This window comes from Alexandromys fortis, unplaced genomic scaffold (genome assembly GCF_014885135.2).
Source record: "Alexandromys fortis isolate MF-2015 unplaced genomic scaffold, M_Fortis_MF-2015_v1.1 scaffold_5, whole genome shotgun sequence".
NCBI lineage: Eukaryota > Metazoa > Chordata > Mammalia > Rodentia > Cricetidae > Alexandromys > Alexandromys fortis.
The window spans coordinates 24,720,458-24,743,722 of record NW_026067924.1 but is presented as its reverse complement, the minus strand read 5'-3'; the positions used below and the strand labels follow the sequence as shown (position 1 = coordinate 24,743,722).

At 43.6% G+C, this 23,265-nt stretch overlaps 1 protein-coding gene across 1 annotated transcript in view; it reads right to left on the bottom strand.

The window, feature by feature from the left end:
- Positions 1-1,010: 1,010 nt before the first annotated feature.
- The window catches only part of Ryr2 (ryanodine receptor 2), a 551,701-nt gene continuing 529,446 nt past the window's right edge, over positions 1,011-23,265 (bottom strand). The window contains exons 98-104 of the mRNA XM_050142326.1: positions 16,803-16,863; positions 13,860-14,006; positions 12,244-12,378; positions 6,375-6,531; positions 3,671-3,735; positions 2,357-2,457; positions 1,011-1,159 (exon numbers count right to left, since the gene is read on the bottom strand). Coding sequence (XP_049998283.1) covers positions 1,090-1,159; positions 2,357-2,457; positions 3,671-3,735; positions 6,375-6,531; positions 12,244-12,378; positions 13,860-14,006; positions 16,803-16,863 — 736 coding nt within the window. The 3' untranslated portion in view covers positions 1,011-1,089. The remainder of the gene's footprint in view (positions 1,160-2,356; positions 2,458-3,670; positions 3,736-6,374; positions 6,532-12,243; positions 12,379-13,859; positions 14,007-16,802; positions 16,864-23,265) is intronic.

Here is a 23,265-nt window from a genome sequence, read left to right as displayed (position 1 = left end):
TGATGTGGGAGTGTCATATATCAATCTGTTGATTTCATTGGCTGAGCAATAAAGAAACTGCTTGGCTTAGCTTAGAGCATAGATGGGAGGAGGAAACAGAATAGAATTCTGGGCGGAAGAGGAAGTGAGGTCAGACTCTGCCCTGCTTCCAGAGGGACCGGACAGCCGCCATGCTCTGCTCTCCCAGGCAGCTGCAACCCACGATGGACTTAGGCTAGAATCTTCCCGGTAAGCGCACCTTGGGGTGCTTACACAGATTATTAGTAATGGGCTAGTCCAGGTGCAAGAATTAGCCTGTAGGGGCTAGAGTTCATGGGCCAAGCAGTTCTTAAATGAATATAGTTTGTGTGTTGTTATTTCGGGCATGAGCTAGCCAAGCGGCCAGGGTGTTGGGGACGCAGCCCCGCCGCTCTTATTTCAACAAAATTTAAACAAAAAATATTCAGCTTGACAATAATATAATAATGATAAAAAACATATTTATAAGTCTCTAGGGTTCTTCTTTATTGTTATTATTAATTTTATCCATCTTCAAGTTCAAACTATTATCCCAGAAGGGGAAATTCAAATTTTCCTGAAAACCTTTAGACACTGCAATTTTTCTGATTATAATATGTAAACAATTCATTTGAAAGTATAGGTCATATGATAAACACAATTTTTGCAGAAGAGTGGAGAGAATCATAAATCCACTATTTTCAGTTGAAAGATGATTTTTAAATGTGAAATTAGAATTTTGCTGTTTCAGCGGAGGCAGTCTCGTTAATAGTCACCTCATACAAAGGAATGTTATCTCAAGGTAACATGACTAATATCTAAAGACAATGGTTCTTTTTTAAATAAAATATGGATGTCTGTGTGGTTATGTGTCCACGAGTGCAGTGCTCGTGGAGGCCAGAATTGGGCACTGAATTCCCTGGATCTGGGTTACAGGTAGTTGTGAGCCGATATGTGCGTGCTGAAACCTCTGTCTTCCAGAAGCAGAACGCACCCTAAACTGCTAGGCCGTCTCTCTAGCCCCCTGAAGCAATCCTTCCCGAGTGCTAAAGGGTTATCTATCACTTCCCGTCTGTCCTTTCATTCTGAACATCACTGTGCTTCACTCACCTGTCCCGTGTGTTCCGTTTCATCCTTGTTTATGAGATACATCAAGAAAAACCTACAGAGACAGAGAAACTGGTCAGGATTGGATTACACAGGAAAACACCAGCACAAACAGGAAAGATGCTTATATACTACACCCTGGTTGCACTGGTTTATGGAAACATAGAAAACACCACAAATACAGTTTTTGAAAATTAATTACATAGCACCAGAACGAAATAAGCATATTCTCTGAGATGGCTGGTCTAATATTACACACAAATTTAAGTCTTAGTTATTTTTCTTTTTCTTAGGATTACAGCTTCATTATGCAGTCCTGGCCAGCTTGGAACTCACTATGTAGACAGAGATCCTTTAATCCTGGGATTAAAAGCATGTACAACCATTGATTCTGGTCAGACTCAAATCAACACTGACAAATTTTAACTGAAGACTAGCTTCATAAATTCTATATTTTTTATCAGTTTAATTGAGTATAGTTCAGCCACTTCCCCCCAATGTTACTTGAAATATATTCTCCATCTGATATTAAAATTGGATCTGAAATTAAGAATAATAGTTTGATAAACTGGGTAGTTTGTTTTAGTCCCACAGAAAGGCCAGATTTTCATTTTACATGTATACATATACATATATATATGAATACCTGCAATATATGAAATACCTATATATACTTAAATGCATATACATGTACACATACTTACTTATATGACTGTTCAAAACAAAACAAAAAACAACTATTAATTGACTATCATTATAAACAACAAAGATCAGTTTTTAATTGATTTCTGTAGTGCCCAGAGAGTTCTATAGGTCATCAAAAGGGTGGGGATGCAAAAATAGGGATGTGGGAGGAGGGAGGATCCACATGTCTCAAGAAGGTTCCTGCTTGGACCGGGTGGTGGTGGCGCATGCCTTTAATCCCAGTACTCAGGAGGCAGAGGCAGGCAAATCTCTGTGAGTTCAAGGCCACCCTGGTGTACAAGAGCTAGTTTTAGACAGGCTCCAAAGCTACAAAGAAACCCTGTCTTGAAAAAACAAAACATGGCCAGGCTTCTCTGCAGAGCTCTATGCCACTCCACTCCCATTCTGGGTCCCTCAGTATGAATATGGACAGCTTCACTATTTAAGGCAGCCTACTCCAGGGGTGCAGGGGTCTGCAGGAGTCTGACCACTGCCTGCTTCTGGAGTTTACAGCAATGGGAGGGAATGGGCTCCTGGGGAAGGGGGAGACCCTGTGAGGGCCACTCACAGGTAGTTGGCCAGGTTGTGTTCCTGTAGCGTATGTGTTTCAAAGCCGTGCGGCACCGTATCAAAGTAGTCATTGCCTATCCCGCAGATGAAGCACTTGGTCTAGAAGACAAGGGGAGACAACAGAATGTCAGAGAAGGCCCAGGAGAGCAGAGGATGAAAACAAGGTCCGCTGGGATATGGAATTACTACCTCTCCATAGTGCCAATCCCTCCAGGAGGAAGAAGGACTGCTCATACAATTCAGAAAGTTCAGGAAACCTATCAGAAATTTCCTAGACACAGGAAACTTGCCAGGATCAGGAAGCTGAGAGAGCTGCAGGCTCAAGAGACCCTTCCCTTATGTTAGGTTAGCAGGGTGGGACTGGGACAGCTGTAATGTGGACTGGGAGCTCTAGGGATGCAGATGTCCTAAACTATCACCCAATCACGGTGGGCCTTTCAGTGATGTAACTGCTGTCAGTCACCCTAGCTCATGTAGGCAACCTCTCACCAATGCTGCTGTAAACAATCCCAATGCATTCATCGGTCCACCAAGTAAGACTTGGGTAGAATCACCTCTTTGGCATGATGTAGTGCCCTACCAGAAACAAACAGGCATTCATTCACATCTCCCCAGAAGATGCTACACAGCACACTGTTGAAAGAAGCTCAGTATATGACTTGCTCAATATATGCCAAGCATCACTTGTGATAGTGCCATGCCCCCCCGAGAACAAATTTAACTGCTATTATAACTATATCTTGGGGTTTTCCTAAGTGATCTGGGTTCCAGAAGGAGGATGGGACAATGATAGCTTATTAGTGATATCTTTAATTTTTTTCTTTAGCCTTCATGCACACATCTAGACTTAGTGATTGACCTGCTCACGACACTGAGTAATTAGCGAAGCAGGATTAACTGTGTTCTCAACTGAAGTTGAAAACTTGCCAGTTATCCAAGCAAAGTCTACTACCCAAACAAAAGAGGTACAAATCTTAGATCAGTTATGAGGTGTTTCATCAGTGATTCGAAAAAGCCCTCCTATGGTCAGGTGCTGGTCCAGGTATTAACTCAATTGATGGATATGTCTAGGAATAGCCTCCTTCATCTTTCTGCAATTCTCACATCTGGATCTGTCTTTATACACAGTGCCAGGTAAGTGGTCTATGCTTAATACTGAAGGTCTGCACCAGGAGCCAAAGTGAAGCAGAACCTCCCTTCTATCAAGATTTTAAAATTACAGTAACTACATACAACTTCAAATGAATTCAGTGATCACCAATGAACTAATATCACCTACAGCACTACCACACCCAAGCCACAAATGCCTCACCTCCATGTCTTCCTTGACTTGCTCTTGTTGGTCTCTGAGTTCTCCAAAAGCATCGATGATCAAACCTAGTGTTAAAAAGAGCATTTACATGATCCCCATTAACTATGAACAATCACTCAACTCATAACTCCTTGGATATTCCTTCCCAGGCAAATGAGAATACATAACCTCATTAGGAGATTCTCAGAACATGGCAGAAATATGAGGTCACACTGGCTGCTTCTTAACTAGGGAAGTGACACTCCCTGGGAGCAGAATACACAGTGACTGGACCTGATGTTCACTAGAAAAGCATTTTAAAATGAAGTGACAAACTAGAAAAAAAAACAATACTAAGGAACTTGGCATGCACACAAGCTATATTATTACTTACTGTAGGGGGAAAGGATTAGTTGAGATTTATGGCTATAAAATACAGAAATCCCCCAAAAGATAATCAAATAAAACATTATTGTATGGACTGAGAAATATGTATCAACCTCATAACTCCCCATATTTTATCAAATGTGAATTAATGTTTGATACGTGGAATTGTTGAATTTTGCCTCCTTTCTGTTTTATGACTCCCCAACTACTACTTCCTAATGTTTTGACTTTTTATTCTTCTTAAAAAATAATGACTTATTCTTTTTATGTGTATGTGTGTATGTCTGTGAGTGTATATGGGTACATATGTGTAGGTACGCACAGAGCCCAGAAGAGGGTGCTAGATCCCATGGAGCTGTGATTACAGGCAGTTGTGAGCTGCCCTACATGGCACTGAGAACTCAATTTCAATCTTCTGGAAGAGCAAAAAGTGCTCTTAACTGCTGGGCCATCTCTCTAGCCCCAAGTTTTTCTTCTTATAAAGCAACAATGCTGTCTTCTATAAAGACATTGCAGATGGATTATGAACCCTTTGTACTTATCTGTGTACATTACCAGTATTGTGTCACACCTGTGGGATGTAAAGGTTAATGTCATATTTACAGCCATCCAATTAAGGCTGGGATCAATGTGTTAACTAGGAAACACAAAATAAAAACAAGAATGACTTTCTGGAAGAAAAAGATATCACTACAATTCAGCCAGAGGAAGAGGAAAAACTACTGCTTGACACTGCTCTGTGGTTTCAGGGAAAGATTCTGAGCCCAATGTCCCCAATCTGCTCAGTCTAGTTATGGATTCTAATCCCAGCCTGGGCAGTGACACACTGTAGCCAAGTTACCAAGACTTGCCATAGCTTAGTGAGTTCCAGCGTAAACTGTAAGTGTTGGCATAGTCCTCATGATATCAGGGAGAGTAACACGAGTTACTAGACATCACTGGCACACAGCAGGGAGTCACCAGTGGAAGCGACATGATTGCACACGATGAGCTATTCAGTTACCACGTACTGAAGAGGGGACTTGAACTGATGCCCTCATTTGAAAGCTCTCCACAATGGCAGAACTTAGAGAGTCACATAACCTGAACTATTGCCTCGGGATGAATGATTCACCCCTCCTGCACACTTTCAAAGCTGGTAGTGTAGCAGGACAAGAAGTCAACCCCTGTAGAATGCTTTTTTTTTCCATAAATAGAAATCAAACAGGCCGAGAAGATGGCTCAGTCAATAAAGTGCACTCTTGATTCTTAGAAGGTAAAAAGCTGGAGATGGGCAGTGTTTGTAATCCCAGCACTTGGTGGAGCAATCATCCCATAAAAGGCAGAGATGAGTCCCCATAGCACACTGACCAGCCAGCCTCGCCTAATTGGAGAGCCATGGATTTCAGTGAAAGACCCTCCTGACTCATAAGAAAAAAAAAAAAAACAGAAGACTCCTGAAACTGACCTCTGCCCTTCACATGCATGCAAGCATATGTGCACATGTGTGCATACACGCAGAGAGAGAGAGAGAGAGAGAGAGAGAGAGAGAGAGAGAGAGAGAGAGAGAGAGGAAAAAGTGTACCCATCACACTACATTCCAGGGTCCCACGTGACAATGAGAACTTGAGAACTCCTGGAAGGAAGCTGTGTCTAGAGAGATTGACTGCAGAGCTGTGACGAGGCTGGAATGTTGCAGGTCCAGGGCTAATTACCATATCTTGGACTAGCTTTAGCACCACCACCACCCCCCGCCATAGCCTGCTTCTTCCCCACTTTTGTGTGGGAACTAACATTCTGTGACTAATATATTAAAACCCTTTGAGGATCTATTAACTTAGCAGACCTGACCTTCCACCTACCTAAAAGCTAGAAATGTCATTAGACAGCATCTGAGACCTATAGAAAGGCTTCATCTTGCTAGAACCACTTCTCTGAGGTCCTCACTGGGGTCTTTTAAACTTGCCTTGATTTAAGAACCTTTTGCTGTTTTATAAAACTATAAAGCTTTATAAAACCACTTCCATGTTAGAACATAGGATTCAGGGTAACCCACGTCTGTGTTCCCAGGCCATGATCAATCACTCAAATTTGGCTCAAGGATAAGCTACCTCCCATTCCCTTTCTGGTAAAAGCTATGAGGCTTTTGTGCTTGCTTGTTCCCTTGTTTGTTTGTTTACATCAACACATACCTCTTTATGCCCCACCTAGAGATTTTACAAGGAAGAAATACCAGAAGAAAAGGTTCCATTAGGCCTTGGCAGAAAACACGATACTGTCAGCCCACCTTGCCTTCTGCCTTCAGCAGCAGGTGACTCAAAGTCACGATACCTAGGAGCCTCAGCTGGGTATGGCTTACCTTGTATGATGGCCAAAAGGATGACGATCACAAAGAAGAAGAAGGTGATGTCAAAGATGATGCGGTAGATCTCATACTCATCTCCCGCTGGGTCTTCAATTTCATCCCCAATGCCCCCTCCAGCACGGACGCCCACGTACATGTGGAACATGTAACACTGGAAGACAGGGACAGAGACACTTGTGAGGGTCACCACCCTTCTTGACCTGCGACTGACATGAGGCTTTCTCTCCAGTGTCCAGTCCTCATTCTAAATGGGAAGGATCTTCGTGCTCTGGGCTGTCTTCAGTCTTAATCCTTTTCCCTGAGATATGAATATGTGGTTGATACACACCACTATCTCCTAATCAAAACCCCACACTCTTCACTTGGTTTAGAGCATTTGTGTCACTTGGGAGAGAAAGACAAGAGCTTCATTATCACCGTGGCTTTGAAGCACATGAGCTGACACAGTATGACAATCGCATTACAGGGCCTTGAGTTATATAAAGCTGTATTATCTGGTTATTTCCACAATGGGACAGACATGGAAGAGGAAAGTAAAAGCCTCATGGGGGGAAACAGGGACTCATCGAAATGGAGCTAGATTAAGGCAGAATTGCTGGCTTCTCCTCTCACTTAGAATTCATGAATGTTGAATGGGATGCAGAGATCTTTTCTACTCAGTGTCTGCAAGAGTGAAGAAAGATGATGTGGGAAGATAAGGAGGAGCGAGAAACTCATTCATTAAAACAAAGGGCAGCCAACACCTGCTACATCTGCTGAGGTATGGTGCACAGGAAAGAGGTTTTGCTGCAGGGTCTTTGGAACAGGACTTGGTCTCAGCATCACTACCATTCATACATACACCATAATACTCAATATGTACAAGGATTGAGTCATTCCTTGTGATGGGGCCATACTGTGTATATACTGACTAGTTGCTAATAGTGACTTTCTCCATAGTAATAATAATAAAGAAAAAAATGGCTCTGGATAACAAAGGTCCCCTGGGGAACAGAGTCAAGCCAATTTGAGAGTCCCTGGCTCACAGCGTCTAGATTTTTAACTTCATTCCAGATAATCTCAGCTCCCCACCTCAACTCTGTACTCTGGGCCCCACTCATCTGTAAGTTCTCATTTCAACGTTCATATCCCCAGTCCCCCCCCCACTATCCCATCCCCAGCTCCAGGTCTTTGCTGTGCAGACTCTGTGCTACGTGGTATCCTTCCCCATCCTCTTCCAAAGCACATACTTTGGGAACATAAGTCTACAGGCCTTCCAAAATTAGACCCATTGTAGTCTTAGTTGTTCCCTACATGGCAAGGGGCAAAGCCCCCTACAGCTCCGCACTTGGCCCACAGCCCACCGTTCCATCCCCATGTGATCCTGTCAGCTTGATAATCAATCTTAACCATCACACCCATAAAGGTACTGTACCAGCCAGATATACAATAAGCCAAAAACATTGTGACAGCTGCCCTGAACCCCCACTGCCGTACAAATTCCCAGGGCCAGCAGGACTATTTTGGAGCCTAGAAAAGACTCTCTGTGGCAGAGAAGCCAAGAGAGTCCTCTGGAGAGAGCTGGTTTAAGACTGTCATACTCGGGCTGGTTTTGGCTCTATTTGCACACCCAGTCTTCTCAGGGCTCAGGGGTCCAGGTTGTTGGTGCCATTTACTGTGCCTGTGTCCAAGTTCGAAATGTAAAAGAGAGTAACTCAAATGAAACAAAGCAAAACCCAACATCTCCCTTTGGGACACGACAGTCATTCCTTAAAACTCAGAGGCTAAAATTGTCCACAGTGCCTTTTTGAATACAGGATAATTTATTTTCACGGTGTACCCCTGGTTTCTGTTTAAATTCTTTATCCCACACACATTGCTTATCTTTACCATGGAGAAATGAAGCCCCATGCTCTTCTCTGAATGTGTGGAACTGGGGCCACAGAGAGTGGTAGTGATGCCTTCAGCTGTCTGGCCCTGGCTAATGAGCTGACAGGCTTGTCCTTGGGACTTCAGTACCCTTAGCCTTCCAGACAAGCTCCTAATGGCTGCACTGGTATGTGGACATCCACTGGCATCTAGAGCTCACCAGTCAAATTATCATTCTTTCCTGAAAACAAGAATCCCTTTATTCCAGATTTTTTTCATAGACTGAGTTTAGTTAGGGTAGAAGAAGCAGCAGCTTAGGGGGCAAAAAACTATACTTCTTCCAGAGAGTCTGAAAAACAAAAGAAAAGAAAGGAAAAGAAAAGAAAAGAAAAGAAAAGAAAAGAAAAGAAAAGAAAAGAAAAGAAAAGAAAGGGAAGGGAAGGGAAGGGAAGGGAAGGGAAGGGCAGGGCCGGGGAAGGAGCAGGAGACAGAGGTAGAGATAGAGGGAGGAAGCCTGTGATGGGAAGAAGCTCAGAGGAAGTGTGGCAGAGAAAAAGGGAACCAGGAAGCAGGAGCCAGAGATGCTGATAAAGGTCAGGTCAGATGTGTGAGATCAGTTACTTAACAGAGATGATCTCCAACAACCGTCTGAGCAGCTAATTTCACCAAGCTGCCTCTTATTTTCATTATCTGAGAAACTGGGGGGGGGGGATAGGGGGTGTTCCACTGGTCCTGCAGAGCTTCCCTGGAGATGCCCATGCTTCCGGGCAAAAATGTCCTCCTATGCCCCATCTCCTCAGCTACCCTCACTGTTTTACCACAGGCTGTAGACTGTTATTTTCACTTTTTCCTCCTACATTCTTGAAGAGGCAGTTCAAACCCTATCAGGACAGAGCGGGTTTAATTAGATTCTTAGAATAAAACACCATCATCTGGGAAGAAGAAATCCCCGAATGAGTCATGGAAATTGTAAAACTTTGACTGCAGCGCCACCTGCTGGAAATGACGACAGCCAAACAACCAAAGGTTGAAAGTCCCCGCTGACAACAGCCCTCCACCCACACTGTAATTTAAGTAATTTAAATTACTTTTAAATTTAAAATTTAATGACAGCAAAAGACTCTTTTCTCTCGCAGAAGGGGACACCTGAGATCATTCCTCACCAAGCTCAGCACAGCCACAGACAAGATAAAAAGCTCGTGCCCTGTGCAGAGAGAAAAGCCTAAACCAGAGATAGTACCAACGGTCTTGCTAATGACTCTCAAAGTCCCTCAAACTGCTGACGGCCAGGATCTAGTTAAGTCAAGAGCCCACTTCCTTATCCTAAAATGAGACTGTTATGCTTAAGTATGCTTGTCAGCTTGATTCAATAAAGAAGCACATAAGATATGTAAGTATCCACAAGGGTATTTTCAGAGACAGCTGGGCCATCGGGGCTCTGATCTAAGGAGCGGATGAATCCTTGGATGATCTGAACATGGCAGATGGTAACACTGGAATGTGGTGGGAGTAAAAGGTGTGGCCTTGATGACGGAAGGAGGTCTTGGTGACAGGTCCCCCGGGATATCCTGCCCTTCAGAATCCACTGCTCTCTGCTTCATGGCCATCAAGATGCAAACTGATCTGCCCCACCATGAGTTCTCCACCACCACCGTCTGCCACCTCTGAAACCACGGGCCACGATTCACAATTCACGCCTTCAAGTTGTTCTCAAGCATCTTGGCAATGCCGAGGATAAAGGGACATGGAGGCAAGTCTCTCTACCTTCCGGACTCACATCCTCGACCGCTAAACAAGCCCAATCAGGAGAGCCCGGGGTATTCAGAAGAAAAATGAAGGAAAACGGTGGAAACGTGTGCGGAGATTGAGTGTAAACTGGGCCATGCCAGGTCCTGTGCCTAGAGATTGAAGAGAGCCACACAGGGCCTCGTGATAAGAGCAGCTAACGGATAACAAATGGACTTTGATACATATTCGACCATCTCTTTCAAGTTTTCCAGTAAGAGGGAATGTGCTACCATCCCCATCAACCCCTGGCTGGAGTTACTGCAAGCTTTAATGTTTTTAATAATGAACTCTGGTTTTCTGCTCTTCTGGCCTACATTTCTTTCTATACAGTAAGAGTTGGGCATCTCTTCAGATGTAAGAGCTGAATAAATTAATGTTACCGTGCATTGTCCAGCCACATAATTGACCCTTTGTGTATTGTCTTCTTTTTTTTTCTAATGCTTTTTACATTACCAAAATTACTTTCTATTTGTATATCATGTGTGTGGGGTGTGCGACATGAATGGTGTAGAGGTCAGAGGACACCATTCAGGTATCGCTCCTTCCATCATGCAGGCCTGGGGGACTGAACTCAGACTGGCTGGCTGTAGGCTTGGAGGCAGGTGCCTTCCCTACCGAGCATCTTGCTGGCCCGGGCTTATGTCTTTTCAAGGGTCTGATAAGAACTGTGCAAGGGAAGGATATTGCCTCCTCTTTGTCATGGTGAATGCATTTTGGCCAACTTATCATTTGTCTATAGGACAAATATTTACATTTGTCAGTCACAAAAATAATCATTTTTGGTTTTTACGGGATTCTAGGTTTTATATCATAAACAGAACATCTTTTTTTTCTCTCTCTCTCTCTCTTAAAATCTGTCATTATTTTAAGGATGCAAGTCTGTCCTAATTGTTACTGACTTAAATAGAAAGATTGGCATTCACTTCTACCATTTTCCCCCCAGGGTCTTGTACACGGCGTCAATTCCATTTATTGATGTCTTTTTGTATTTTATGATTGTAGAAAGCAACTTTATCATGGTTTAATTTCTGTTATTATTTATATGTACTTCGAGTTACTCTATTCCATTCCAAAGAAGTGGAAAATTACCTAACTTAGCCATCACAGTATCAGTATCTTGTTCATGTCACTCTTTTGGGACATTTCCTTTTGAGAGAAATTTCAGAACCATCGTCTCAGCCCCTTGACATTCACACACAACCCCAACCACGCAGGTGTCCAGTGAATGGCTCACGGAAAGCCCTTGCTCTCTCCGGCCAGCGGCCAGCAACAGATCCTTTGTCTTAATCTTCTCCTCCCAACAACAACAACAACAACAAAACAAATCAAAAAAAAATCTTCTCCTCCCAAATCTAAGTGCTCAGGGACAGTAGTTTTTTCTGATTTGCATATGAAATGTCCCCCATAGGCTCCTGTGTTTGAAAACCTGGTCTCTGGCTGGTGGTGCTGTTCAGGGAGGTTACAGAACCTTCAGAAGGCAGATTTTCACTGGAGGAAATACGTCACTGGGGAGGGGCTGTGAGGTCATATTTCCTAGCTCTACCTGCTGTTGCTTACGTATGGATGAAGTGTGACTGCTTGGCCTCCTGCTCCTGCCTTCATGACTTCCTCTGCTGCTTGTCTTCCTTGTCATGATGGACTCTATCCCGCCAGTACTGTGAGCCACAATAAACCCTCTCTACTGGAAGTAGCTTTTGGTCGGGGTATTTTATTCCAGAAACACAACCATCATCAGAAAAGCAGGTTATATAATACAACAACAGGAAAGCTGAAACATCTGTTAACTTTTCCCAGGACCAAAAGAGAACCGTTAGGACAAGACACTCAGTGTCAAAGCAAAAGTATCAGCTCTGTTAAGATATATTGTTTAAATTTTAGTAATGTCAGGTAACAAGTCAAGTCAAAAGCAAAACTCCAGAACACTCCGCAGGAGAACATTCTATCTGCTGTCCTGGGATGCATGAGTAACAAGCTAATAGGACCGCATAGCTCCCCATCCTAACTATATTTCTCAGCAAGTGTACCAATTACCAAGCTGAACAAACACAGGTGCATAAACGGCAGACGTGGTCCTTTCTGCTGTGCTAAAATGAAAACGGCCGTAGTGTGAGAAGCCACTCAACCTTTCGTTGTGCCCGGTGCCTCCTCTCCTGCTCTGGGGATGAGGAGATGTGCCGTGACATGGATGGGAGGAGTGGGTGGCTTTATTACAAGTTCAGGAGCTTACCGTCAGCATGTCATCACATTTCATGTCCGGCGTGTCACCATCTTCACTCTTATTATAGAACTTCCGGAAGAAATTGAACGCCACAACAGTGTACAGGTACACAACGACAGCTAACAAGCCGACAGTCAACACGAGCTGAAAGCAAAGCGACACTTAGCGTCTATTAGGAATACAGGATGCATGACCTGTGTAATTGACAGCTGCGTGGGAGGGAAGCGCTCTACCAACACACCTGGACTTCCTGGCGAAAAGCCAGTGTGATTCACACCCTCGTTATTGCCACCTCCTTAGCCCACAAGTGAAGCTCATTTGCACATTTTCTTTATCAGTCTGTCAAAGTATTTCATGCTGAGCTTGATCCACATTAGAAAGCAGCTTTATGGCTCCCATTGCTACCCTCCAACTACCTGGTGGAAGATATTGTATGACGTATTCTCCTGCATTGTGAGTCAAGTCTTTATTTATGTGTATGTATGTGCACCTACTTGTATGTATGTGCGCCATGTGTGTATAGTCCCTGAAGTAGCCAGAAGATAGTGTGGGGATCCCATGGGACTGGAGTTCCACGCAGCTGTGATCCACCCAACATGGGTGCTGGGAACTGAACCAGGATCCTCTTCTGCAAGAGCAGTAAGTGCTCTATCTGCTGTGCCGTCTCTCCAGCTGTTCAGTGTGCTGGGAGCGCTGTCACAACCCACCAAGTGGCAAGTGAGCAGAGTGCACAGCATTCTGCCTGTCATGGCGCCTCTGAATTGCATTGACACAGTGTTATCATAACCTTAGGTGACATGCGTAGGAGCTACTTGCCGGACTTTAGAAAACAAGGGATTATGGTAAAGGCAATAAAGGTGGCTGCCATTCCAGTGGTTGGACGGACCCTGATTATAAAATGTACTGAGCCAGAGAGGCTGTTAATGCAGACAGTTAGCACAGAAGTTTTAACCACTAACTGGACCCATGAAACAACGGATGAATAAGTACAAATATACTTTTGCACCAAGTCACAGTAATGGAGAGATCCAGCATGAGCAGCTGAGTCCCATCAGAGTGTCAGTGGGTTTTCTGGACCTAGACCAGTTATTCCCTATGTCAGCATGCCATTGTTAAGCCTAAAGGATCATTAAGATTTTATTCAATTAAAAAAGTAGAGAAGATTCTTATTAAATTTAACTGCAATTAAATCTTGTTACCAGTGCAACTAATGCATCTGGGTTGTGCAACAGCTTTTGGCACAACACAGTATCAGATGGAGCAAACACTGTCTCATAAGCAAAACGAACTAGTTTCCTCGGTGTTAACACAGATGATTCCGAGTCTGCTGGATTTGTTCTCACTCTTCACAGACGCTGACAAGGGACTGTTATTGGTTGTACTTTACCAAAAAGGGATTTGATATTGACAAATATTAATTCATTTATCTAAGATCACACAACGAATCCATCAAGTCCATCCTTAAACTCAGGTTACAGGGTCTGTGGAATTACTAATCAGAATTTATAAAATCAAAGGCACAGACCATCTTTCAAGCCACGTATTGTCACCCAAGGTCAGGATTTATATTCACAGGCTCTTTTCTTACTGTTTTTAGTTCCTCTAAAGGAAAGATGATCTTTTACCTGTTTGCCATTGTGGGTGACTGAGGATAGGATGGTTCTCAAGGTCTTGAATCCCATCGCGATGTCAAGGAGGTGAGCAGCAAAAAAAAAGTTGTTATAGTGTCCAAGAACGGACATGGTCATATACCAGGCTAGGTACAGGAAGGACTGTCAGGAGCAAAGAGTGATAAGATGTGTCAGAACCCACAGTAAAAACAAACTGGTAAGAGCCACTGCCAACTCTCTCCACGCTAACCACTGCACTCGCCCTTTTCTTTCTAGACTATAATTCTTCAGATCTAATTAGCTGTATTCAATCTTTGCACATTTTATCTTTACTTAGTTTGTTATAGAAGGCTCAGTGTAATTTTTTTTCCTTTAACTACACAAACTGTTTTCAACCTCTCACAAATAATAAAAATGATCACCCTATATTCTGACGGCAGGAGCTTGGTGCTATTTTATACGGAGAATTCCTTGTTATTGGGGCTGCCCTGTAAGGATCAACTAGACTTCAAAGAACATCCCACCAGATCATAAGAAATGCCATTGAATGTCACTGAGGGACAAGACTGTTTTGGTGCAGGAACCCTTGTCTACAGTCAACCCAAGAATCCTGTAACTTTGATTCCTTCTCTTCTCTACTCTTCATTTATCTACACACCAAGCTTGTTAAATCTATTAGTTAGAATCCACTGTCCCCGAGGAGTTTGATTAAGGCAGTATTGCACTTTGTATGAACATAAGTCCTAAAACAAAGCACTCCTTGATGTCACTAACACCTGTAGTGACCTTAACTACATACCTGGTGCTGCCTGGAGAAGTCTCCTGAATCAAAACTGAAGGATTATTGCCTTTTAATTCTCTCTCTCTCTCTCTCTCTCTCTCTCTCTCTCTCTCTCTCTCTCTCTCTCTCTCTCTTCCCGTGTGTGGTGTGTATGTGTGTGTGTCCTATGTCTAGGTATGGGCACACAGCCCAGTGCCCTCAGAAGCCAGAAGAGGGACTCAGCTCCCCAGGAACTGGAGTTACAGAAGTTGTGAGCTGCCCATTGCCAGAGCTGGAGAGCAAACCCAGGTCTTCTGCAAGAGAGCAGGAGCTCTGGACTGCTGCTGAGCTATTTCTCCAGCTTCCTGAACTGTCATTCATGTAAATGATCCACTTCTGTTAGGGTGAAAATGTCCATGTTTGGTGGGGGTAGTGAAGATGCAGGACAGAAGCCCAGTGGTGGCTTCAGCCCCTTGGAGCCGAGTTCTCCTGCAGATGCTGTGTCCGGATGGCATCCACTCACAGGAGAGGAGCAGAACTGTTGTTCTGATTCTAATCTTAACTTTTAACAACAGGAAGAAAAAATGGGGTGTCTGGGGCCATGCAGGACTTCATAACCAATGAGGGACTGAAGCCAGGAAAAGAAAAATGGCATTCGAAAAAGTCACCGAGGAGTTGGCAGGAAGGGTTAGAAGTGATACACTTGCCCTAGGACATGAAGGAGGAGTAATTTCACAAGCTATCAAACAATGAAAAGCCTGAGCAAAGGGACACACATGGGGAAGACGAGAGGAAGGAGGAGCCAATGACTGAGAAACTTGTCATGGCGGTGGTGTTGGTTGACAGGGAGGTACCAGTAAGTCTGAGTGACAGATGGAGAACGGGCAGCTCCTAGCATTGGTATTCTGCTCACATTTATACTAAAAGTTACCCTCTTTGCATGATAAAAAAAAATGCCACCGCCAATCCCACATTTCATCTGATTATTGCCTTCATTGCTTTTCAGAGACCAACTAAACTATTGAAGACCTGACGGCATGTGAGAAGTGACTGGCCAAACAGAAACCATAAAACTGCAAGTGACTGACCAGCCTAAGGGGTCTCAGAAAGATGTCTGAAGGGGCTTGTCTAGGTCGTCTTCAGGATTAACGCACAACACCCAAGTTCTCTGGATGACAAGAAACTCCACAGAAATTAAAATATTAAAGTCAGACTCACTTGGGCAAAAGAGGGTTGTGCAAGGACTGTGGCATGGAAATGCCCCCAGTGTGCCCATGCCAGAGTGTAGCATACTACCTGGGTGGAAGATACCAATGGAAGCAGGAGTTGGGCAGCTTCTGCACCTTGAGAAGTTTTCCATCGTTAGGTGAGAAAATACATGCAAGCTGGTATTCTAAGACTGTGGCTATGAACTGTACTAAAAAGATAAGCTGTGACATTCTCAGAAGTACCCAGGATGATGGGTGGAGGATGGGGATGGAGGGACGACAACTTGCTGTTGTCACAGACTTTAGAGATGAGGAAAATGGAACATTCACTCTAAAAGAAAACAGTATTAAAATTAAACAGTGAGGTGCAGAGACATCTTTTGATGATGGATGACTAGATTCAATCATGTTTAGGTGTATACTTGGGTCATATGTTTACTGTCTAAAGGCTTTTTGGTAAGAATAAATCAAGAATAAGAACATAATAATTGAATGTACTTAATTTTGGAGAAAAAGTAAGCACCACTATTTTTAAATGTATTAGGTTAAAAAACATATATGAAACAATGTATTTCATCATGGTATTTTCATAAATATCTTGCTTCCTTGGTTTCTCCATCCACCCACCCATCTATTCACTACCAATATTCCTCCTCCCACTCATCTTCCTCTTTAGCATGAATATTTACTTAATTTTTATTTAGGTATGTTTTGCGTATCTATAAACCTTTGCATTAATTTTTATTTAGGTATGTTTTGAGTATCTATAAACCTTTGCAATCTACTATGGTCCCTCTGAAACATAAATGGAAAATTTCAAGTTTTTCTTATATTAATATACAAGATAGGCTGGGTTAAGTGTCTGTGCTCGGGTCTCTCTCAGACGCCATACTTATTAACTGCATTGGTGTCTGGCTAGCTTCCTCAAGTGACCTCCTTCTGTCTGCAAGAGCTCCACAGAGACATCTAAGGAGAGCGAAAGAGGCTTACGTTGTCCGTGAACACGACTCCGAGCTTCCACATCTGGTACTTCACATCAATAGAGTTCAGGCTGCAATGACAGAAGAAAAGGCAGATTCTGGCATTAACAGGGACTCAGGTGTGTGAGAACCTGTGGGCTTGCACCTGTTGTGGGCAAAGCTGTACACCTGTTAGGAGGACCGCCCTCAGGAGATCACTTGTCCCCAGGTAAAAGTGAAGAGCTAAGACCTGCTCTGGAGAGACACCAGTGCTCTATGGTGACCTCTAGAGGGACCTGGGAAAGAAAACAAAATGGCACCACCTTTCCCGTCAGTAACTTAAATGTATCTTCATCATCAGTATTACTATTGTTGTGCATAGTATTTATGATATGTGTGTATGGTGTGTGTGTGTATGGTGTGTTTGTGTGTATGGTGTGTGTGTATGATATGTGTGTATGGTATATATAATGTGTGTGTATGGTGTGTGTGTATGGTATATGTGGTGTGTATATGTATGGTATGGATGTGGTGTGTATGGATGTGTGTGTATGTTCAGGCACACACATGTGATAGTGCAAGTGTGGAGGTCAGAGGACAGCCTGCATAAATTAGTTCTGCCCTTCCACTTTGTGGTCTGGGGATTGAACTGAGGTTGTCAGGTTTGTCGGCCTTTCCCCACTGAGCAAACTCAGCATCCGATCCTGTTATTTAAAAACAGCCTTGTCTTGTTTTACATTATAACTTAATCTACCTTCTACGTGTCCCTTATCCCTAGAAATTATACAAAGCTAATTAACATGTGTGCTTCAAAAGTTGACTCGGTAAAATTTTACTGTGCATTTAAGCTACCTTTAAAAAATATTTGCTTCAGAGATTTGGTGCTCCCAGGTGCCCAGGGCGATGTCCCCAGTTAGTTCCTGGGGCAGCTGAGGACAGAGAACCTGAAATGACCCTATCCTATAGCCATACTGATTAATATCTTGCATATCACCATAGAACCTTCATCTGGAGATGGATGGAGATAGAGACAGAGACCCACACTGGAGCACTGGACTGAGCTCCCAATGTCCCAAGGAGGAGCAGAAGGAGGGAAAATATGAGCAAAGAAGTCAGGACCACGAGGGGTGCACCCACCCACGGAGACAGTGGGGCTGATCTATTGTGAGCTCACCAAGGCCAGCTGGACTACGACTGAAAAACCATGGGATAAAACCGGACTCTCTGAATATGGCGGACAATGAGGGCTGCTGAGAAGCCAAGGACAATGCCACTGGGTTATGATCCTACTTCATGTTCTGGCTTTGTGGGAGCCTAGCCAGTTTGGATGTCCACCTTCCTAGACCAAGATGGAGCGGGGAGGACTTTGGACTTTCCACAGGGCAGGGAACCCTGACTGCCCCTCAGACTGGAGAGGGAGGGGGAGAGGAGTGGGGGGGAGGGGGAGAGGAGAGGGAGGAGGGGGGAAAGGGAGACGGGGAGGGAAATGGGAGGCGGGGAGGAGGCGGAAATCTTTTTTTTTTTTTCAATAAAAAAAATTATATTTAAAAAAAATATTTGCTTCTATTTTATGTCTATGGGTATTTTGCCTACATGTATGTCTGTGTACCATATTTGTGCAGTGCTTAGAGAGGCCAGAAGAGAGTGCCGGGTCCCCTGGAACTGGGGTTCTAGGCAGTTGTGAATTGACCATTGTGAGTGCTGGGAACCAATCCCTGTCCTCTCCGAGAACCACTGGTGCTCTCAACCATTCAGCCATCTTGCCTGCCCCTTGAAAACAGATTTGGGCTGTGTTTCTTGGTCTGGGATGGGGTGGGGGTGGGAAAGGGAAATGGATATAGAGAAAGAGAGGGAGAAAGAGATGAAGATAAAGAGATAGGAAATCAAGAAACAGAGAATAAGAATGTGTTGTCATATGTGCAGGTAATGTAAAGCCAAAACAGCAACAACCTTACTGTAGTTGGTGGAAAAACTAAATTTAAAATACACCTTGCAGATTTAAAATATACCTTGCAGTTTTACAGTTCTGTTTACAGTTAAAAAGACATTCCTGTTTGTTTGGTGATAAATCCTAGCTAAGAGAGGTCTATTTGTCCTGTGTTAAGTCCCTGCTAATTAAGGCTTCTATTCGTAATCAACAGCAAGTCCCTGGTCTGTTGTAAACTGTGTATAAAGGCCATTCACTTGATATACATCCTTGCTTTGTTCCTCCTCTTTTCATTGCATCCTTTTTTTATCGCTAATTATAAGTTATTTATTTTGATTCCCCCAAACAGTGCAAGTTGCAGGTTAAAACACACAGCGAGAACTGAGTAGGAGCAGTTGTGTGAACACTGCAGCAAACAGAACAGAGGCCAAAACACCACTGCAGAAAGAAACAGATTACATATTAATACATTATAGTTTTCCTTTTCATTTCCTAGGGCAAAACTATTTTTTTAATTTATTTGTTTATTAAAGATTTCTGTCTCTTCCCCGCCACCGCCTCCCATTTCCCTCCCCCTCCCCCATCTTTTAACTACAAATAATCACCAGCGCTTTCAGCTTTGTGAACCCTTCTCTCTCCTACAAGAGGGACTTCAAGAGACCAGTGGGACTGCTCTCTCAAACCCCAACTTAGGAAGAGATAGCCCACTGGCCAGTCTTGGGTGCACCCAAACCCAAGTCTTGCTCTAACTTGGACAATCTTGGACTTGGACCTTTCTTTCTCTAGAATTTCATGATCAGCAGTTTATGTATGTGTGTGTGGTATGCATTAGTATGTGTGTGTGTTTGCATGTGTATGGGCTGTACTCCATGCATGTTGGTGTGAAGGCCAGAGGTTGACTGGTTGTCTTCCTCAGGTATTTTAGTGAACCTCAGTGTTGTGGCTAGACACAGGGCAGCAAGTCCCCAGAACCCACATGTTTCCACCTCCCAACACTGGGATTGCAGACATGCTCACCCACACCTGGCTCTATATGGCTGCTGGGGATCCGAACTCTGGTCCTCATGCTCGTACAACAAGTGCTTTTACCATTGAGCCATCTCCCTAGCCTTCTTGTCCTTCTTGTTTTGCACTGCAGTAGAAGGGTTTCTGATTCAAATAACAAAAGCTTGCATGAATCCATACATTTACCTTACAACTAAATTTTATAAACGAGAGCACTGTTGATAGCCTTTTTAAAATTTTCTCTTTGTAGTGCTGGGGCATGAACCTAGGACTTGAACTTGCTGAGTGAATGCTCTCCCACTGAGCTGCAGTCCCAGACCTTTGCCTACAGTCACCCACCAGCTCTCTCTCTCTCTCTATTTTCTTCAGGCAGGATTTATCTCCCACCTAGTCTTCACAGGACTAGACCCTCCTCCTATTGTGACTCCCAGCATGCCTCTTAGCTGCGGCTAAGGCTGCACCTCCCTGGGGACCCATCTCTACTACTGATCTGTGATCTCCGGGGCATCAAGTACTATCAAACACATTAAATGTCCCTCCCTCCATCTATGATGAGTGAATATATCCGAGTGTTTCTTACCCACAGGGAGGAAGTGAAACACAGATTTACCAAGTTGCATGGGTGGATAAATATTGATGATCTGCTTACAAATGGGTCTTGTGATGATAAAAGTTGATGTCTGAGTAAATACCCGCTGTGTGGATGTTTGGAATCTGGGTGGACACATCAAGGAGAGAGGCACACAGAAGCCTGCTACACTTTGAGGTCTTGACCTTCTAAATGTTTCAGTAAAGACTCAGAACAGGGAAGTCTTTTTTCCTCTACCTTGTATATTCTGCACTGGGTCTTCATTCAGATTTCATTATCCATATTTAAAGGAGATAAGAACATAGATTTTTCTGGCCTTTTGCAAGCAGTGAATCTTGAAAATATTTATTACATAAAACAGTGAAAGGTTTCCTCAATTTAGAAATTGTTGTGTTTAGCTTAGGTGTGTATATGAGTATGTTGTGAATCTGTGTATGTCCCGGATCATGTGTGTGGAGGTCAGAAGACAATCTGTAGAGTCAATTCTCTCCTACCATTGTGAAGTCTGGGGATGGAACTTAGGTCATCAGGCCTGGCAGCAAATATGTTTACTGCTAAGCCATCTTACTAATCCATCACCAAATTTAACATTGTCCAGTGTCACTAGCCCATCACCAATTTTAACACTGTCCAATGAAGAGACAGTTTAATGCTTTCCTCCTATTTTTAAATGTCTTTGGTGGTGGTGTTACAAATATTACTAAGAAAAATATGTAACTCAGCAAAACTATCTAATTCTGTCCGTCACCAGTGAATGCTCATGAGGGGTTCTGCATCCCTCACACCCCACTGCTTGTTTCAAATGACAAATGTGAAGGCCTTGGCTTCTGAAACTGTCAGTGTCCTTCTTCATGTGACACACTGTAAACACCACAGGGTCTCATGGAATTCAGGCTGGCCTAGGACTTGTGTAGCTCAGAACTGGCCTTGAACCTCTCTGTTCCTCCTGTCACCATATTCTAAATTCAGGCATTACAGACATACACTGCCATGCCCCCTTCACCACAAACACACACACACACACACACCATACATACATACATACATAGACATATATACTACACACACACAGACACCACACACGAACTGAAACTTAGACACAGCACACACACACACCACACACACTCATACCACACACAGACACACAGCACACACCACACACATACAGAATACACACACACACACACACAACATAGTATGTATGAGATTGAGAGGACAACTGGCAGGAGTCAGTTCTCTCCATCAGCCACGTGGGTCTGAGAGGTCTAACTTTGGGGTGTCAGGATGGATGGCAAGCACCTTAACTCTCTGAGCCATAGCGCCGGCTCCAAATTCACATTGTATTTAAAGACATAGAAAACCTGTGATGAACGAGATCATTAACCAAAGCATCTTCCTAATTCCAGGTGCAATATTTTTCTAAGACAAAATGAGTTTGCAAAGTCGTTATCTCATCTGTCACAGGCTGGGACCGCAAACACGCAGATAAGGCACGCCGGCTGGGGACACGGTTCAGTGGGGCAGTACTCTCCACATGCTTACACATGATTTGGGTTTGGATACCTGTGGATGCATAGCAAGCAAACAAAAACAAACCCCAAGCAAAGCTAGTTTCTCCAGGGAAAGGGACTGCACGCCACACTGCTTCTAAAATAAAGAAGTGCCTGAGTGGGAAAATGGCATCGAGAAGTGAGTGTGCTCTTCTTGATTGCAGAAATCCCGCTGCTCACATGAGCTAAGTAGGCAGGGGCAGACAGTGACCTTCATGCGGTGGGCACATGTGCCTGAGGAGGAGCTGGAAGGAAACGGGCAGCAGCAAGGGAACTTGATCCAACCCATTTCTATCTTTCTAGGTCACAGCAGTTTCACAAGAGTGCCGTTTAAACAGTGCTTCATTTTGAAGTGAATTTTCAAATAACAGGGCAACACAGTGCTTTGGTTCACTAATGTTTTGCCATTTAAGAACTTTAACACTGAGATCAGAACTTTGGGTCCATTTTAATAAAGGAACTACATACACATAACATCGTCTGTTTTCAAAGCACGTCATTTAACCTCCTTCAAAAAAGATCCCTCCCCCAGTTGGGCAGCGGTGGCTCACGCCTTTAATCCCAGTACTCAGGAGGCAGAAGCAGGTGGATCTCTGTGTGTTCAGGACCAACCTTCTCTACAGAGCTAGTTCTAGGACATGCTCCAAAGCTATGGAGAAAAACCCTGTCTCAAAAAAAAAAAAATCCTGCAAAATGTAGTTCTATATTTTGTTTTGTGTGTGTTTGACTTTCAGGAGGACCAGAGGTTAGAAAAGGTGACTTAAATCAGGAATGGTGGATTTTCTTGTTGCTCTTCTCTCATTGTATGTAAATAACTAGGAATCTTCAAACATTGATAGGAGCCATATCTGGTGTCTCTTATCTGAAATCACAACACTCCAGACATGAGAACAGGAAGATGGTGAGTTAGGCCTCAGGAGCTACCAGTCAGTTCCGGGCCTTCCTGCGATATTATATAATGATTTTTAGGTCAGCCTAGGCTACATAGCAAGAGCCTGTCTCAATAACAATAATAACAACAACAATGACAACAATAAGTTAATAGGAAAATATCCCTTCATTCTAAATCTTCAAACGCCCATGTTCTGGCTAGTTTTATGTCAACTCGACACAAGCTCAAGTTATATGACTGGAGGGAACTTCTGTTGAGGAAATGTCTTCATCAGATCTGACTATCGAGCATTTTCTTAATTAGTGATTTACGGGGAAGTCCCAGCCCCTTGTGGGTGCTATCGCCACTGGGTTGACGGTCCTGGGTTCTATAAGAAAGTTGGGTTGTGGGGGCACATGGTTTTATTTCCAACGCTCAAGAGACAGACTTAGGAGGATTTCTGAGTTCAAGGCCAGTCTAGTCTACAGAGTGAATACCAGGATAGTTCTTTCTTGAAAGCCGCGCACACACACACACACACACACACACACA